Source organism: Cyanistes caeruleus, chromosome 32 (genome assembly GCF_971803275.1).
Source record: "Cyanistes caeruleus chromosome 32, bCyaCae1.hap1.1, whole genome shotgun sequence".
NCBI lineage: Eukaryota > Metazoa > Chordata > Aves > Passeriformes > Paridae > Cyanistes > Cyanistes caeruleus.
The window spans coordinates 1258323-1276811 of NC_141733.1; the positions used below are offsets into that span (position 1 = coordinate 1258323).

The following is an 18489-nucleotide window of genomic DNA, read 5'->3' on the forward strand; positions in this document are numbered from 1 at the left end:
CAGCGCCGCGCGCCCCCGGCGGTCCCGCCCAAATCCGCCGCTCGCCATTGGTCAGCGCTGCCGTAGAACCCGCCTGTGATTGGCCTGTCGGACGCTGGGGGCGGGGAGATTCTGATTGACGTGTGCATAAACTAATGGAAGTAGGTAAATGCTAAGCAGCGACCAATGAAATGAGAGGGCGGGAAACGCCGACTTCCGGGAGGTGTGGCCAAGACTGGAGCGGGGCTCATTGAGGGACTCGAGTGGGATTAATTAATGTTAATTAAAGCGTTTCATTAAACTCTTGACATTATTAAGTAGAGTTAGATATTTATTATTCATTAGATCACGTTATTATGTGTTTATTGTGCGTTGTTTTGTTATATTTCTCGTGATGTTATTTATCAAAATGTGTTTTTGTTATGATTTGAGCTCTTTATTGTGTAATTATGAGGGAAAAATTGTTTTATTGAGATTATTTAAACTCGCTCTCGCATGCTTTGTATTAATGCTTTATTATAAGTACGTTATATTAATTATTCTCCTTCACCCAGAGGGGCAAAGCACAAATCTGGGGTCGTTTTCCAGAACATTCCAGAGTTTCCCGCTCCCTTTCCCTCTCCAGGTGCTGCTCTCGGGGACTGCTGCTTTATTTCGTTATTATATTTATTATAACTTAATTTATCTCTCTTATAGCACAACCCTGCATCTTCCTATTCCTTATTAAAACCACCCCAACTCTCCAGAACAGCCCCTGAGCCAAAACCCCTTTTAATGAATCAGTAAAATAATTTAAATCATTTGAATAATTAAAATAATTCCCTCCTCCTTTTCAGATGCTCGTGATGAGCGTGGAGGCCGCCATGATGGGTGTGGCAGCCGCCATGATGGGTGTGGAGACCGCCATTATGTGGGTGTGGCCGCCATAATGGGTATGGCCGCCGTTATGTGGGCGTGGCCGCCATGATGGGTGTGTCCATCCCTCCTGATGTGTGCTGCCAGCCGCCATGACGGGAGTGGCCGCTTCACCGGCGGACCAAACCGTATCTCCCGGACTAACCGGACACATCCTCACCTCACGGCTCGGTCCCGACCGTTCCGAACCCGCCACAAGCCCGGTAACGCCGCCTGAAGCGCCACCAGCGCGGCCCTGCCCGCACTCAAGATGGCGCCGCGCTCTGAGGCGTCACCCGGACCCTCAACATGGCGGTGTCATGACGTCATTCCTTTTCCGGCGTGGACCGGAAGTGGCGCGGCTATGGCGGCCCGGAGTTTCCCGGGGCTGGTGAGGCCGGGAGGGCCTTGGGGACACCGGGGGGAACCCTGGGGACACCCAGGGGGGCTCGGGGACACCAAGAAACCCCCAGTGAGCCCCCAAATCAATCCCTATTTCCACCCCCCCTTATTTTTTAATACAAAACCCACTCGATTTCTTTAAAAAACTCCAAAAAAAAAATTTAAAAAAAAAGAAAAAAATAGATTTTTTATTCCAAGCCCTTTTTTTTTTTGGGGTGGGGGTCGGGGGGGGTCTCCTCAGCGAGGCAGGGGCCGTCGCCCCTTCTTCCTCCTCTTGTGCTTGGTGTCCCCCCTGGGGGGAGCCCCCTGGGGCTGGGGGGGTCCCGCGGCCCCGGGGGGGGTGGGAAAAGCCCCCCCGCTTTCCCCCCAGCCCGGATTCCCTTGGAAAACGCGAGCCAGGAAATCCTGGAGGTCGGTGGGAGAGGGGGGGCTGCCCTTAGGGGGGGCCCTGGGGGGAGAGAAAGGGGAGTTGGGACAAGCCTGAGGGTACCTGGACACACCTGGGTGTACCTGGACACACCTGGACACATCTGGGTGTACCTGGACACACCTGGACACACCTGGACACCCCCTGGACACACCTGGACACCCCCTGGACACACCTGGGCACACCTGGACACACCTGGACACTCTCTTGATACACCCAGACACACCTGGACACCCCCTGGACACCCCCTGGACACCCCCTGGACACATCTGGACACATCTGGGTGTACCTGGGCACACCTGGACACACCTGGACACCCCCTGGACACCCCTGGCCATTTCCCCCCAGGACTGACCACTGGTGTCCACCCCAGAACTGACCCCAGAAGCCCCCCAGAACCCCCCCAGGACCCCCAGGACTGACCCCTGGACATCTCAGGACCCCCCAGAACCCCCCCAGGACCCCCCAGACCCCCCCAGAACCCCTCCAGGACCCCTCCAGGACCCCCCAGACCCCCCCAGAACCCCTCCAGGACCCCCCAGAACCCCCAGAACCCCCCAGACCCCCCCAGGACCCCTCCAGGACCCCCCGGACCCCCCCAGAACCCCCCAGGACCCCCCAGACCCCCCCAGAACCCCTCCAGGACCCCTCCAGGACCCCCCAGAACCCCTCCAGGACCCCTCCAGGACCCCCCAGAACCCCCAGAACCCCCCAGACCCCCCCAGGACCCCCTGGACCCCCCAGGACACCCCCAGGACCCCCCAGAACACCCCAGGACTGACCCCAGAACCCCCCAGGACCCCCCAGGACCCCCAGAACCCCCCCAGGACCCTCCAGAACCCCCCCAGGACCCCCCAGAACCCCCCCAGGACCCCCCAGGACCCTCCAGGACCCCCCAGACCCCCCAGAACCCCCCCAGAACCCCCCCAGGACCCCCCAGGACCCCCCGGACCCCGTCACTGACCGCTGGCGCCCGGCGGGCGCGGCTGTCCTGGTGCCGAAGGACAGGTGATAGGGGACACGGTGACTGTCCGGGGAGATGGGCACGCGCTGGCAGCCGGCCCACTCTGGGGACACACGGGGACACACGGGGACACTGAGTGACACTCAGTCACAGCGGGGACACACGGGGACACTCGGGGACACTCGGTCACAGCGGGGACACTCGGGGACACTCGGGGACACTCGGTCAGAGGGACCCCAGAGAGCTGGGGAGTGACACAGTGACCCCCAAAGGGACCCAGGGGTGGACACGGTGACCCCCAGAATGACCTGGGAGGGACATGGTGACCCCCAGAGTGACCTAGGCACGGTGACCCCCAGAGTGACCTGGGGTGGACACGGTGACCCCCAGAGTGACCTGGGCATGGTGACCCCCAGAGTGACCTGGGGAGGACACGGTGACCCCCAGAGTGACCTGGGGAGGACACGGTGACCCCCAGAGTGACCTGGGAGGGACACGGTGACCCCCAGAGTGACCCCTCTGGCCATCCCCAGAGCCCCCCAGGCTGTCCCCGGTGTCCCCCCACCCCAGGCTGTCCCCAGTGTCCCCCCCAACCCCAGGCTGTCCCCCCCAGGCTGTCCCCGGTGTCCCCCCCAGGCTGTCCCCAGTGTCACCCCCAGGTGTCCCCCCCCACCCCAGGCTGTCCCCCCAGCCCAGGCTGTCCCTGGTGTCCCCCAGCCCAGGCTGTCCCCCCAGCCCAGGCTGTCCCCGGTGTCCCCCAGCCCAGGCTGTCCCTGGTGTCCCCCACCCCAGGCTGTCCCCCCCAGGCTGTCCCCCCAGCCCAGGCTGTCCCCGGTGTCCCCCACCCCAGGCTGTCCCCGGTGTCCCCCCCAGCCCAGGCTGTCCCCCCAGGCTGTCCCCCCCAGCCCAGGCTGTCCCCCCAGCCCAGGCTGTCCCCGGGGTCCCTCACCGGTGACATCGTAGACGTGGCCGTCCATGCAGGCCAGGTAGGTGACCCTGAGGCCGAGCAGGCTGGACTCTGCCCACAGGTCCCCGTCCTCGGCCGGGTGCCACCCCCCGCACTCGGCACAGCGCCGGCCACAGCGCGGCTGCCGGGACAGCTGGAACCGCCTGCGGGGGACGCTGTCACACCCTGGGGACACCCTGGGGACACCCTGGGGACGCTGTCACACCCTGGGGACACCCTGGGGACACCCTGGGGACACTGCCACACCCTGGGGACACTGCCACACCCTGGGGACACCCTGGGGACACCCTGGGGACACTGTCACACCCTGGGGACACTGTCACACCCTGGGGACACTGTGATATCCCTGGGGACACTGTCACACCCTGGGGACACCCTGGGGACATCCTGGGGACGCTGTCACACCCTGGGGACACTGTCACACCCTGGGGACACCCTGGGGACATCCCTGGGGACATCTCTGGGGACACTGTCACACCCTGGGGACACCCTGGGGACGCTGTCACACCCTGGGGACACTGTCACACCCTGGGGACATCCTGGGGACATCCCTGGGGACACTGTCACACCCTGGGGACATCCTGGGGACGCTGTCACACCCTGGGGACACTGCCACACCCTGGGGACACCGTCACACCCTGGGGACACCCTGGGGACATCCTGGGGACGCTGTCACACCCTGGGGACACCCTGGGGACATCCTGGGGACGCTGTCACACCCTGGGGACACTGTCACACCCTGGGGACACCCTGGGGACATCCTGGGGACGCTGTCACACCCTGGGGACACCGTCACACCCTGGGGACATCCTGGGGACACCCTGGGGACACTGTCACACCCTGGGGACATCCCTGGGGACGCTGTCACACCCTGGGGACACCCTGGGGACATCCTGGGGACGCTGTCACACCCTGGGGACACCGTCACACCCTGGGGACATCCCTGGGGACATCCCTGGGGACACCGTCACACCCTGGGGGCACTGTCACACCCTGGGGACACCCTGGGGACACTGTCACACCCTGGGGACACCCTGGGGACACTGTCACACCCTGGGGACACCCCCAGGGACACTGTCATACCCTGGGGACACCCCCAGAGACGTGGGGACACCCCCAGGGACACTGGGGACACCGTGCCGCCTGCAGGCCACGATGTCCCCCTGTCCCATCTCCCCGTGTCCCCCCCGTCCCCTGTCCCCTGACCCCCCCGTGTCCCTTTGTGTCCCCCGTCCCATGTCCCCATGTCCCCTGTCCCCCCGTTTCCCCCCCCATCCCCCTGTCCCCCCGTGTCCCCCCATGTCCCCCCATGTCCCCCAGTGTCCCCCCGTGTCCCCACCGGTGCCATCCCCCCGTGTCCCTGCGTGTCCCCGCGTGTCCCCCGGTGTCCCCCGATGTCCCTTGGTGTCCCCACTGGTGCCATCCCCCCATGTCCCTCCGTGTCCCCACTGGTGCCATCCCCCTGTGTCCCCCCGGTGTCCCCCCATGTCCCCCCGTGTCCCCCCGGTGTCCCCCCGTGTCCCCGTGTCCCCACATGTCCCCCCATGTCCCCCAGTGTCCCCCCGTGTCCCCACCGGTGCCATCCCCCCGTGTCCCTGCGTGTCCCCGCGTGTCCCCCGGTGTCCCCCGATGTCCCTTGGTGTCCCCACCGGTGCCATCCCCCCATGTCCCTCCGTGTCCCCACTGGTGCCATCCCCCCGGTGTCCCCCCGGTGTCCCCCTGTGTCCCCGTGTCCCCACATGTCCCCCCATGTCCCCCCGGTGTCCCCGGTGTCCCTCCATGTCCCCCCGTGTCGCCCCGTGTCCCCCCGGTGTCCCCACCAGTGCCGTCCCCCTGTGTCCCCACATGTCCCCCCATGTCCCCCTGTGTCCCCCCCGTGTCCCCCCGTGTCCCCACCGGTGCCGTCCCGCCGTGTCTCCCTGTGTCCCCTGTGTCCCCCCGGTGTCCCCGGTGTCCCCCCGTGTCCCCCCGGTGTCCCCGGTGTCCCCACCGGTGCCGTCCCCCCCGTGTCCCCCTGTGTCCCCACATGTCCCCCCATGTCCCCCCGTGTCCCCCCGGTGTCCCCGTGTCCCCACCGGTGCCGTCCCCCTGTGTCCCCCCATGTCCCCCCGTGTCCCCCCGTGTCCCCTGTGTCCCCCCGTGTCCCCCATGTCCCCCCATGTCCCCCCGTGTCCCCCCATGTCCCCCGGTGTCCCCAGTGTCCCCGGTGTCCCCGTGTCCCCACCGGTGCCGTCCCCCGCAGCGGGTGCAGCCCATGGCGTCCTTGGCGTCCCTGAGCTCCTCCTGCAGCCGCCCCAGGAACGCTCCCAGCGCCCGCGCCAGCTCCCCCTGCGCCAGCTGCCTCCTGCACCCCAAAAACGGGAATTACACCCCAAAAAACGGGATTGGGACCCCAAAAAATGGGAATTACACCCCAAAAAATGGGATAAACCACCCTAAAAACGCTCCCAGCGCCCGCGCCAGCTCCCCCTGCGCCAGCTGCCTCCTGCACCCCAAAAACGGGAATTACACCCCAAAAAACGGGATTGGGACCCCAAAAAATGGGAATTACACCCCAAAAAATGGGATAAACCACCCTAAAAACGCTCCCAGCGCCCGCGCCAGCTCCCCCTGCGCCAGCTGCCTCCTGCACCCCAAAAACGGGAATTACACCCCAAAAAACGGGATTGGGACCCCAAAAAATGGGATTGGGACCCCAAAAAATGGGAATTACACCCCAAAAAACGGGAATTACACCCCAAAAAATGGGAATTACACCCCAAAAAACGGGAATTACACCCCAAAAAACGGGATTGGGACCCCAAAAAACGGGATTGGGACCCCAAAAAATGGGATTGGGACCCCAAAAAACGGGATTGGGACCCCAAAAAAAGGGATTGGGACCCCAAAAAATGGTATTGGGACCCCAAAAAAAGGGATTGGGACCCCAAAAAATGGGATAAACCGGAATTCCCACCCCAAAATCCTGGGATTCTGTCCCAAAATCCCTGGAATTCACCCCCAAAATCCCCGGAATTCACCCCAAAATCCCTGGATTCACCCCAAAATCCCGGGAATTCACCCCCAAACTCCCGGAATTCACCCCAAAATCCCCGGAATTCCCCCCAAAATCCCTGGAATTCACCCCAAAATCCCCGGAATTCACCCAAAATCCCCGGGAATTCCCCCCAAACTCACGCCTGGTACTCGCGCCGCCTCTCGGGGCTGCTCACCCTCTCCCACCCCACCCCAAAATCCCGGGAATTCACCCCAAATCCCCAGAATTCACCCCAAAAACCGGGAATTCACCCCAAAATCCCTGAATTAACCCCAAAATCCCCGGAATTCCCCCCAAACTCACGCCTGGTACTCGCGCCGCCTCTCGGGGCTGCTCACCCTCTCCCATCCACCCCAAAATCCCGGGAATTCACCCCAAAATCCCGGGAATTCACCCCAAAAACCGGGAATTCACCCCAAAAACCGGGAATTCACCCCAAAATCCCAGGATTAACCCCCAAATCCCCGGAATTCACCCCAAAATCCCTGGATTAACCCCAAACTCCCCGGAATTCACCCCAAAATCCCAGGATTCCCCCCAAATCCCCGGAATTCACCCCAAAATTCCCGGAATTCACCCCAAAATCCCTGGATTAACCCCAAAATCCCCGGAATTCACCCCAAACTCACGCCTGGTACTCGCGCCGCCTCTCGGGGCTGCTCACCCTCTCCCACCCCACCCCAAAATCCCGGGAATTCACCCCAAACTCCCAGGAATTCACCCCAAAATCCCCGGAATTCACCCCAAACTCCCTGGATTCACCCCAAAATTCCCGGAATTCCCCCCAAACTCACGCCTGGTACTCGCGCCGCCTCTCGGGGCTGCTCACCCTCTCCCACCCCGCTCTCAGCACCTTGAACGCCGCCTCGGCTCGGGGGTCTCGGCTCTTATCGGGGTGCACCTGGCCGGACACGACCCTCGGTGTCCCCAAGGTGTCCCCGCGGTGTCCCCAAGCCCCCCCCCGCGGGTGTCACCCACCAGCACCGCCAGTCTCCGGTAAGCCCGGCGCAGCTCGCCGTCGCTGGCCGTGCCCTCCACACCGAGCACCCGGAACGGGTCCAGCTCCTCCTCGGTGACCCCGGCCATGGCCACCAAACGTGTCACCTCCTCCTCGGTGACACCGGAGCGGCTCCAGCGCCGCCGCAGCCGCTCGCCCAACAGCTCCCGGCAGCGGCGGAGCCCCGCGGAGCCCCCGCCGAGCAACGAGCGGAGCCCCCCGAGGAGGAGGAGGAGGAAGAGGAGCAGCAGAGCCAGGAGAGCCCCGAGCAGCCGCAGGCACAGCGCGACCCCCGCCCGGGCCGCCCCGAGGGACCCCCGGTGTCCCCCGCCGCTGTCCCCCGGTTGTCGGTCCTGCTCCTCGGGGCGTTGTCGCGCTCGCCGTCGCGTTCTCCGGGGGTCGCCGTTGTTCTCCGAGGGTCCCCGGTGGCGGCAGCCGAGGCCGCACGGGATGTCCCGGGAGGGGCTCGGGGGAGCGGCCGGGGGGCCCCGGCAGCCGCAGCGACCACCGGGGATGGGGACAGTCCCGGGCTTGGGGACACTCCCGGTGCTGGGGACACTCCCGGGGATGGGGACACTCCCGGGGCCGGGGACACCCTGAGGACCGGGGACACTCCCGGGGATGGGGACACTCCCGGTTCTGGGGACACTCCCGGTGCTGGGGACACTCCCGGGGATGGGGACACTCCCGGTTCTGGGGACACTCCCGGTGCCGGGGACACTCCCGGGGATGGGGACAGTCCCGGTTCTGGGGACACTCCCGGGCTTGGGGACACTCCCGGGGCCGGGGACACCCTGATGACCGGGGACACCCTCAGAACCGGGGACACTCCCGGTTCTGGGGACGCTCCCGGGGCCGGGGACACTCCCGGGGATGGGGACAGTCCCGGGCTTGGGGACACTCCCGGGACCGGGGACACCCTGATGACCGGGGACACCCTCAGAACCGGGGACGCTCCCGGTTTTGGGGACACTCCCAGAGCTGGGGACACCCTGAGGCCTGGGGACATCCCCTGAGTTTGGGACACTCCCGGTGTTAGGGACACTCCCGGTTTTGGGGACACTCCCGGTTTTGGGGACACTCCCGGGACCGGGGACACTCGGGGGACCGGGGACGCCACCGGGGCCGGGGACACTCCCGGTTCTGGGGACACTCCCGGTGTGGGGGACACTCGGGGGGCCGGGGACACTCCCGGTTCTGGGGACACTCCCGGGCTTGGGGACACTCCCGGTGCTGGGGACACTCCCGGTGCCGGGGACACTCCCGGTGCCGGGGACACTCGGGGGACCGGGGACGCCACCGGGACCAGGGACACTCTCGGTTCTGGGGACACTCCCGGTGCTGGGGACACTCCCGGGCTTGGGGACACTCCCGGTTCCGGGGACACTCCCGGGCTTGGGGACACTCCCGGTGCTGGGGACACTCCCGGTTCCGGGGACACTCCCGGGCTTGGGGACTCTCCCGGTGCTGGGGACACTCCCGGTGCTGGGGACACTCCCGGTTCCGGGGACTCTCCCGGTGCTGGGGACACTCCCGGTGCTGGGGACTCTCCCGGTGTTAGGGACACTCCCGGTGCTGGGGACACTCCCGGTTCCGGGGACACTCCCGGTGCTGGGGACACTCCCGGTGCTGGGGACACTCCCGGTTCCGGGGACACTCCCGGTTCTGGGGACACTCCCGGTTCCGGGGACACTCCCGGTGCCGGGGACTCTCCCGGTGCTGGGGACGCCCGGTTCCCGCTCGCCGCTCTCCTCCTCCTCCTCGCCCGCCGTTCCGGTGCCGCTGCCGGCGGGGGCAGCCCGGGGGTGGCCGCAGGTCCCGTTCCAGGCGGTGCCGGAGCCTCCCCCGGGCCCGCTCCCGGCCGGGTCCCGGTACCGGGGCTGCTCCATCGCACCGGGACTAGGTCACGGCCATGGCTGGGGGGGACAGCGCGGTCAGCACCGGGGAACGGCACCGGGACACCGGGAACGGGCACGGGACACCGGGGAACGGCACCGGGACACCGGGAACGGCACCGGGAACGGCACCGGGACACCGGGAACGGCACTGGGAACGGGCACGGGACACCGGGGACACCGGGAACGGCACCGGGACACCGGGAACGGGCACGGGACACCGGGAACGGGTACGGGACACCGGGGAACGGCACCGGGACACCGGGAACGGGCACGGGACACCGGGAACGGCACCGGGACACCGGGAACGGGCACGGGAACGGCACCGGGACACCGGGAACGGGCACGGGACACCGGGAACGGCACTGGGAACGGGCACGGGACACCGGGGACACCGGGAACGGCACCGGGACACCGGGGAACGGGTACGGGACGCCGGGAACGGGTACGGGACACCGGGGAACGGGCACGGGACACCGGGAACGGCACTGGGAACGGGCACGGGACACCGGGGACACCGGGAACGGCACCGGGACACCGGGGAACGGGTACGGGACACCGGGAACGGGTACGGGACACCGGGGAACGGCACCGGGACACCGGAAGGGGCACGGGACACCGGGGAACGGCACCGGGAACGGGCACGGGACATCGGGGAACGGCACCGGGACACCGGGGACAGCCCCGGGACACCGGGAACGGCACCGGGACACCGGGGACAGCCCCGGGAATGGGCACGGGACAGCCCCGGGACACCGGGGAACGGGCACGGGACAGCCCCGGAGCCGCCCCGGGGAGCGCTGAATGGAGGCGGGATCCCCGAACCGAACCCCGGGACCCCCGAACCGAACCCCGGGACCCCCGGACGAGCTCGGGATCCCCGAACCGAACCCCGGGACCCCCGGACGAGCCCGGGATCCCCGAACCGAACCCCGGGACCCCCCAGAACGGAACCCCCCGAGTGGCTCCGGGACCCGGGAATCCCAAAATTGGGTCCCGGGGAACCTGGAGGGAGCCAGAACCCCCGAACCGGCCCCGGGACCCCCCTGGACACTCGGAGCCCCGGTACCGGGGGGGTTCGGGGGGTGTTCGGGACTCACCGCGCCGGTACCGGGGGGGTTCGGGGGGTGTTCGGGACTCACCGCGCCGGTACCGGGGGGGTTCGGGGGGTGTTCGGGACTCACCGCGCCGGTACCGGGGGGGTTCGGGGGGTGTTCGGGACTCACCGCGCCGGTACCGGGGGGGTTCGGGGGGTGTTCGGGACTCACCGCGCCGGTACCGGGGGGGTTCGGGGGGTGTTCGGGACTCACCGCGCCGGTACCGGGGGGGTTCGGGGGGTGTTCGGGACTCACCGCGCCGGTACCGGCGGGGGGGGGGGGGTGGTCGCGCCGCCGCCCCCCCCGGGTCCCCTCACGGCCGCACTTCCGCTTTCCGCCCGCCGCCGCGCTGGCCACGCCCACTTCCGGGGTGGGGCAGCGCGCGCGAGCGTCACGCGACCCACTCCTTAAATGGTAATAGCCACGCCCCCTTAACGGCATAAATAGGTCCCTAAATGGGCATGGCCACGCCCCTTAACTTATTATCGACGCCCTTAAAATCTGCATAGCCCCGCCCACTGCTTAGCTATGGGTACGCCCCTTTTAAAGGGGCAACGCTTCTTAAAGGGGCAACGGTGCTACGGGACCCCGGCCCAGTTCTCCAGTCCAGCGCTCCCAGTGCCCCCCCAGTGCCCTCCCAGTGCCCCCAGTGCCCCCCCAGTGCTCCCAGTGCCCCCCCAGTGATCCCAGTGCCCCCCCAGTGCTCCCAGTGCCCTCCCAGTGCTCCCAGTGCCCCCCAGTGCTCCCAGTGATGCTCCCAGTGCCCCCCCAGTGCTCCCAGTGACATTCCCAGTGCTCCCAGTGCCCTCCCAGTGTCCCCAGTGATGCTCCCAGTGCGCTCCCAGTGCTCCCAGTGCCCCCCCAGTGCTCCCAGTGCGCTCCCAGTGCTCCCAGTGATGCTCCCAGTGCTCCCAGTGCCCTCCCAGTGCTCCCAGTGATGCTCCCAGTGCCCTCCCAGTGCCCCCAGTGCTCCCAGTGACACTCCCAGTGCCCCCAGTGCTCCCAGTGCCCTCCCAGTGCCCCCCCAGTGATCCCAGTGACACTCCCAGTGCTCCCAGTAACCCCCCAGTGATGCTCCCAGTGATGCTCCCAGTGCCCCCAGTGCTCCCAGTGCCCCCAGTGCTCCCAGTGCTCCCAATGTGCTCCCAGTGCCCTCCCAGTGCCCCCAGTGCCCTCCCAGTGCTCCCAGTGCCCTCCCAGTGCTCCCAGTGCCCTCCCAGTGCTCCCAGTGCTCCCCCAGTGCCCTCCCAGTGCTCCCAGTACCCTCCCAGTGCCCCCCCAGTGCTCCCAGTGCCCCCAGTGATGCTCCCAGTGCCCCTCCCAGTGCCCCCAGTGCCCCCCCAGTGCTCCCAGTGCCCTCCCAGTGCCCTCCCAGTGCCCTCCCAGTGCCCCCCCAGTGCTCCCAGTGATGCTCCCAGTGCCCTCCCAGTGCCCTCCCAGTGCCCCCCCAGTGCTCCCAGTGCTCCCAGTGACATTCCCAGTGCTCCCAGTGCCCTCCCAGTGCTCCCAGCTTGGGGTCTCAGAGCCCCCCAAACCCCCCCCAGCACCCCCAAATTCCCCCTTGGGGGGGGGGGGTTCTCCCAACAATCCCGACCCCCCCCTGTTGGGTCACTGCTCTTTAATTCCTCCACCGTTTTTAAAAAGAAAAAAATTAAAATTAAAATTTAAAATTTAAAATTAAAATTTAAAATTTAAAATTAAAATTTAAAATTTAAAATTAAAATTTAAAATTTAAAATTTAAAATGAAAATTAAATTTAAATTTAAAATTCAATTTAAATGAAAATTTAAAATTAAATTTAAAATGAAATTTAAATTTAAAATTAAATTTAAAATTAAAATTCGAATTTAAATTAGAATTTAAGTTTAAATTTTAATTTTAATTTTAATTTTAATTTTAATTTTAATTTAAAAAAAAAAGACAAATGGAGAAAAATTGGGGTGGGGGGGCTTCAACACCGAGAGGGGAGGGGGACGGGGGGGGGAGGGCACGGCCCCTTTTTGTTTATTTTTTTAAGCCCCCTCCCCTTTTTTAAATCCCATTAAAAACCGGGAGCGACCTCGGGATCAAGGACACGAACCCCCAAAAAAATAAAAATAAAAATAAAATCAAAGAAGAAAGAAAAAAAATTAAAAATTAGAAATGAAATGAGTGAAATAAAATGGGAGGAAAATGGAAAATAAAGTGATGAAAAGAAATGAAAGGAATGAAAAATTAAATAACCCCAAAAAAAAAGAAATTAAAAGGAAATAAATGGAAAAGAAAAGAGAAAAGAAATAATAAATGAAAAATCAATAAAATCAAATAAAATAAATGAAAATATGGATAAAATCAAAGAAAAGAAACCAAAAAGAGTCAATAAAACCAAAGAAAATAAACAAAAAAAAAAGATAAAAAAAATGATAAAATGAAATTAAATAAACCCCAGAAAAATCAATAAAACCAAACAAAACAAACCAAAAAAAAAAAAAAAAAAAAATCAAATAAATGAAAAAAATCGAGAAAATCAAACAAAATAAACCCCAAAAATTTCAATAAAACCAAATAAAACAAAAATAAAATCAATAAACAAAACCAAACGTTAAAACCGAAAAAAATAATCTTAAAAAATCCCAAAGAAGCACCAAAAAATCAAAAAAAAAAAATCCCCAAAAAACAGCAAAAAAATCCCAAAAAATCCCCAAAAATAAATCCCAAAAAATCACCAAAAAAAATCCCGAAAACATCCCAAAAAAATAAAAAAAAGTCCAAAAAAAATCCCAAAAAAAATCCCCCAAAAATCCCAAAAATATCCCAAAAAAATAAAAAAAAAGTCCAAAAAAATCCCAAAAAAATCCCCAAAAAATCCCAAAAAAAATCCCAAAAAAATCCCAAAAAATCCCAAAAAATCCCAAAAAATCCCAAAAAATCCCAAAAAATCCCCAAAACCCCCCCCAAAAAATAAAAATAAAACCAACACCCCCCCCTTTGCTCCAAATTACGAGTCCAGCTCCAACCCCCTGAGTTCCTCCTCCAGCGCTTTCCTCCTTCCCAACTTTTCCAGCTGCTCCTTGGTGGGCTGGGGGATCCCCCCTCCCTCCAGCCGCTGCCTCAGCTCCTCCACCTGCCTCAGCTTCTTCCTCAGGCTCTTGATCCGCCGGTTCCTCTCGTTGTTCCTCTCGTTATTCCCGGGATTATCTCCGGCGTTTTCCGAGCTTTTTTCACCTCCCTTATCCCCGGTTGTTGTTGTTGCTGTCCCACCTCCTGCTGTGTGGTCGCCGTCACCTCCTCCTCCTCCTCCTCCTCCTCCTCCTCCTCCTCCTCCTCCTCCTCCTCCTCCTCCTCCTCCTCCTCCCAAAGTGATTTTTTCCAGGGCTGAGCTCAGTCCGTCCCCGCCGTCGTTCTCCCGATCTTTCTCCTGCTGCTGTTTCCTTTTCTCTTTGCGTTTCAGGTTCCTGCGGGCGGTTTTGGAGAGCCCCGGCGAAGGCTCGCTGGCCTCGGGCCGGCCCGATGGGGAAGGGTTGGGCTCTGGGTTTAAGCCTGGTGGCAGTTCGGGTTTGCTCCGGAAGAATTTCACGTATTTGTTCTCGTAGCTGGGGTTAGAGAGTGGAAAAGAAAGGGTTAATGGGGTTTGGGGAGGTTCTGGAGGGGTTTGGAGGGGACAGGAGGGGTCTGGAGAGGTCCTGGAGGGGTCTCAGAGGGGACAGGAGGGGACAGGAGGGCTCTGGGGAGGTCCTGGAGGGGTCTCACAGGGGACAGGAGGGCTCTGGGGAGGTCCTGGAGGGGTCTCACAGGGGACAGGAGGGCTCTGGGGAGGTCCTGGAAGGGTCTCACAGGGGACAGGAGGGCTCTGGGGAGGTCCTGGAGGGGTCTCAGAGGGGACAGGAGGGCTCTGGGGAGGTCCTGGAGGGGTCTCAGAGGGGACAGGAGGGGACAGGAGGGGACAGGAGGGCTCTGGGGAGGTCCTGGAGGGGTCTCACAGGGGACAGGAGGGCTCTGGGGAGGTCCTGGAGGGGTCTCACAGGGGACAGGAGGGCTCTGGGGAGGTCCTGGAAGGGTCTCACAGGGGACAGGAGGGCTCTGGGGAGGTCCTGGAGGGGTCTCACAGGGGACAGGAGGGCTCTGTGGAGGTCCTGGAGGGGTCTCAGAGGGGACAGGAGGGCTCTGGGGCGGTTTTGGAGGGGTCTCACAGGGGACAGGAGGGCTCTGGGGAGGTCCTGGAGGGGTCTCACAGGGGACAGGAGGGCTCTGGGGAGGTTTTGGAGAGCCCCGGCGAAGGCTCGCTGGCCTCGGGCCGGCCCGATGGGGAAGGGTTGGGCTCTGGGTTTAAGCCTGGTGGCAGTTCGGGTTTGCTCCGGAAGAATTTCACGTATTTGTTCTCGTAGCTGGGGTTAGAGAGTGGAAAAGAAAGGGTTAATGGGGTTTGGGGAGGTTCTGGAGGGGTTTGGAGGGGACAGGAGGGGTCTGGAGAGGTCCTGGAGGGGTCTCAGAGGGGACAGGAGGGGACAGGAGGGGTTTGGGGAGGTCCTGGAGGGGTCTCAGAGGGGACAGGAGGGGACAGGAGGGGACAGGAGGGCTCTGGGGAGGTCCTGGAGGGGTCTCACAGGGGACAGGAGGGCTCTGGGGAGGTCCTGGAGGGGTCTCACAGGGGACAGGAGGGCTCTGGGGAGGTCCTGGAAGGGTCTCACAGGGGACAGGAGGGCTCTGGGGCGGTTTTGGAGGGGTCTCACAGGGGACAGGAGGGCTCTGGGGAGGTCCTGGAGGGGTCTCACAGGGGACAGGAGGGCTCTGGGGAGGTTTTGGAGGGGTCTCACAGGGGACAGGAGGGCTCTGGGGAGGTCCTGGAGGGGTCTCAGAGGGGACAGGAGGGGACAGGAGGGGACAGGAGGGGACAGGAGGGCTCTGGGGAGGTCCTGGAGGGGTCTCACAGGGGACAGGAGGGCTCTGGGGAGGTCCTGGAGGGGTCTCACAGGGGACAGGAGGGCTCTGGGGAGGTCCTGGAGGGGTCTCACAGGGGACAGGAGGGGACAGGAGGGCTCTGGGGAGGTTTTGGAGGGGTCTCACAGGGGACAGGAGGGCTCTGGGGCGGTTTTGGAGAGCCCCGGCGAAGGCTCGCTGGCCTCGGGCCGGCCCGATGGGGAAGGGTTGGGCTCTGGGTTTAAGCCTGGTGGCAGTTCGGGTTTGCTCCGGAAGAATTTCACGTATTTGTTCTCGTAGCTGGGGTTAGAGAACGGAAAAGAAAGGGTTAAGAGGTTCTGGAGGGGTTTGGAGGGGACAGGAAGGGACAGGAGGGGTCTGGGGAGATCCTGGAGGGGTCTCAGAGGGGACAGGAGGGGACAGGAGGGGACAGGAGGGGACAGGAAGGGACAGGAGGGGTCTGGGGAGGTCCTGGAGGGGTCTCAGAGGGGACAGGAGGGGACAGGAGGGCTCTGGGGAGGTCCTGGAGGGGTCTCAGAGGGGACAGAAAGGGACAGGAGGGGACAGGAGGGGTCTGGGGAGATCCTGGAGGGGTCTCAGAGGGGACAGAAAGGGACAGAAGGGGACAGGAGGGGACAGGAGGGGACAGGAGGGCTCTGGGGAGGTCCTGGAGGGGTCTCAGAGGGGACAGGAGGGCTCTGGGGAGGTCCTGGAGGGGTCTCAGAGGGGACAGAAGGGGACAGAAGGGGACAGGAGGGGTCTAGGGAGGTCCTGGAGGCGTCTGGGAAGGTCCTGGAGGGGTCTCAGTGGGGACAGGAAGGGACAGGTGGGGTTTGGGGAGGTCCTGAAGGGGTTTAGAGGGGACAGGAGTAGTTTGGGGAGGTCCTGAAGTGGTTTAGAGGGGACAGGAGTAGTTTGGGAAGGTCCTGGAGGGGTCTCAGGAGGGACAGGAGGGGTTTGGGGAGGTCCTGAAGTGGTTTGGAGGGGACAGGAGGGCACAGAAGGAGACAGGAGGGGTTTGGAGAAGCCCCGTAGGGGCTTGGGGAGGTCCTGGAGGGGACAGGAAGAGTCTGGAGCAGGTCCTGAAAGGTCCTGGAAGGGACAGGAGAAGTCTGAGAGGGTCTGGGGGACCCAGGGAGGAGCCAGAGACAGCCCTGGGTGGGACCCGACCCCTCCCCAGGCCCCAGGGACCCCCCCGAGCCCCCCACTCACACGGGCACCTCCTCCTGGGGCACGTAGCCCTCCTTGACCCGGCGCGGCTTCCGCCAGGTCCCGTCCGGCCGCTGCGTGGACGGGATGTACCTGCCTGGGGGGACACGGGGGGACACCATGGGGACACCACGGGGACACCCTGGGGACACCCTGGGGACATGGGGACACCCTGAGGACACCCAGGGAACACCCGGGGGACACCCTGGGAACATGGGGACACCATGGGGACACCACGGGGACACCCTGGGGACACCCGGGGGACACCCTGGGGACACCATGGGGATACCACCGGGACACGGGGACACCCTGGGGACACCACGGGGACACCACGGGGACATGGGGACACCATGGGGATACCACCGGGACACGGGAACACCCTGGGGACACCATGGGGACACCACGGGGACACCCTGGGGACACCTGGGACACCCTGGGGACACCCTGGGGACACCTGGGACACCCTGGGGACATCCTGGGGACATGGGGACACCACGGGGACATGGGGACACCCTGGGGACACCATGGGGACACCACGGGGACACCCTGGGGACACGGGGACACCCTGGGGACACCCTGGGGACACCCCCAGAGCCACCCATGGACACCCTGGGGACACCTGGGACACCCTGGGGACACCCTGGGGACACTACGGGGACCCCAAACCCCCCTCAGACCCTCCCCGACCCCGAGACCACCCCGGGGAACCCCAGACCCCCCCTCAGGGACCCCAAAACCCTCACGGGGACCCCAAAACCTTCGCGAGAACCTCCAGGACCCCTCCCCAAAAATCCTCGGACTCCCCCAAACCCCCCTCAGACCCTTCCCCATCGCGAGACCCTCCCGGGGGTCCCCAAATCCCCCCCCTCAGGGACCCCAAACCCCTCACGGGGACCCCAAAATCTTCGCGAGAACCTCCAGGACCCCCCCTCAAAGACCCCGCCCCCCCCCAGACCCCTCACGGGGGTCCCGCCCCCCTCAGACCCTTCCCGACCCCGAGACCCCCCCGGGGGTCCCCAAATCCCCCCCTCAGGGACCCCCAAACCCCTCACGGGGACCTCCAGGACCCCCCCTCAAACCCCCCGCGCCCCCTCCCCTCACAAACCCCGCCCCCCCCCGAGCCCCTCACGGGGGTCCCGCCCCCACCTCAAACCCCCCCTTGGGCCCTCCCCGAGCCCGGGACCCCCGCGCGGGTCAGGGAGGGGTCCCGGGGGTCTCGGGGGGGGTCCCGGGGGGGTCCCGGAGCCCCCCCAAGGCCGCGGGGCCCCCCCGCGCTCACCGGTCTCGTCCGTCACATAGGGCGTCGCCATCTTTGCGCGCGCGCCGCGGGGCCGCCCCGGAAGTGACGCAAAGACGGCGGCGCTGGCGGCGGCGTTTGGGGGCGTGGTCAAAACCGGGGGCGTGGCCACGTGTTGTATATGGTAATTAGTGGGCGGAGCTAAACGCAAAACAGCGTTCGTGCTCTATGCTAATTAACGGGCGTGGTCAATATGGAAATTAGTGGGCGTGGCCAAAAGTGGAGATGATATTTCATTTCTATGGCAATTAAGGGGCGTGGTCATTGAGATGCAAATTAGTGGGCGTGACCAAAGGATGACAATGAGGTTTCATTACTATGGAAAGTAGGGGCGTAATCACTTATTTAAATGGGAGGTGTGGTGGGCGTGGCCATTGGTTGATATGTAAATTAGAATGTGTGGACAAAAGGCCGGCATGAGTTTTAAT

At 63.2% G+C, this 18489-nt stretch overlaps 2 protein-coding genes across 6 annotated transcripts; both read right to left on the reverse strand.

Moving 5' to 3' along the window:
• Nucleotides 1-1435: 1435 nt before the first annotated feature.
• On the reverse strand, nucleotides 1436-11154 carry DNAJC14 (DnaJ heat shock protein family (Hsp40) member C14). 5 transcript variants are annotated; one of them, XM_086870270.1, is made up of 7 exons: nucleotides 10915-11150; nucleotides 7649-9583; nucleotides 7465-7571; nucleotides 5858-5977; nucleotides 3616-3776; nucleotides 2667-2769; nucleotides 1436-1723 (listed from the first exon to the last, which is right to left on the reverse strand). In XM_086870270.1, exons 2-7 carry the CDS (start codon nucleotides 9554-9556, stop codon nucleotides 1513-1515), a joined length of 2610 nt encoding a protein of 869 aa, XP_086726396.1. In that variant the 5' UTR covers nucleotides 9557-9583; nucleotides 10915-11150; the 3' UTR covers nucleotides 1436-1512. The 5 variants fall into 5 exon arrangements, with proteins under 5 accessions (XP_086726396.1, XP_086726397.1, XP_086726398.1 ...); XM_086870271.1 differs by lacking the exon at nucleotides 10915-11150 and adding an exon at nucleotides 10663-10717; XM_086870272.1 differs by lacking the exon at nucleotides 10915-11150 and having other exon boundaries at nucleotides 7649-9680.
• A 1440-nt stretch (nucleotides 11155-12594) lies between these two features.
• On the reverse strand, nucleotides 12595-18107 carry PYM1 (PYM1 exon junction complex associated factor). Its single transcript, XM_086870363.1, has 3 exons — nucleotides 18044-18107; nucleotides 16768-16861; nucleotides 12595-14231 (listed from the first exon to the last, which is right to left on the reverse strand). Exons 1-3 carry the CDS (start codon nucleotides 18072-18074, stop codon nucleotides 13637-13639), a joined length of 720 nt encoding a protein of 239 aa, XP_086726489.1. The 5' UTR covers nucleotides 18075-18107; the 3' UTR covers nucleotides 12595-13636.
• Between the last annotated feature and the right edge of the window lie 382 nt (nucleotides 18108-18489).

Excerpts from the sequence above, each read along its gene's own strand:
- PYM1 (XM_086870363.1), bottom strand. The coding sequence starts at position 18,074 with ATGGCGACGCCCTATGTGACGGACGAGACCG. Across the intron at positions 16,862-18,043 it reads CTATGTGACGGACGAGACCG|GCAGGTACATCCCGTCCACG; the intron begins GTGAGCGCGGGG and ends GTGTCCCCCCAG. Across the intron at positions 14,232-16,767 it reads CCCCAGGAGGAGGTGCCCGT|CTACGAGAACAAATACGTGA; the intron begins GTGAGTGGGGGG and ends CTCTAACCCCAG.
- DNAJC14 (XM_086870270.1), bottom strand. The coding sequence starts at position 9,556 with ATGGAGCAGCCCCGGTACCGGGACCCGGCCGGGAGCGGGCCCGGGGGA. Across the intron at positions 5,978-7,464 it reads AGGCGGCGCGAGTACCAGGC|GAGGCAGCTGGCGCAGGGGG; the intron begins GTGAGTTTGGGG and ends TTTGGGGTGCAG. Across the intron at positions 2,770-3,615 it reads CCACGTCTACGATGTCACCG|AGTGGGCCGGCTGCCAGCGC; the intron begins GTGAGGGACCCC and ends GTGTGTCCCCAG.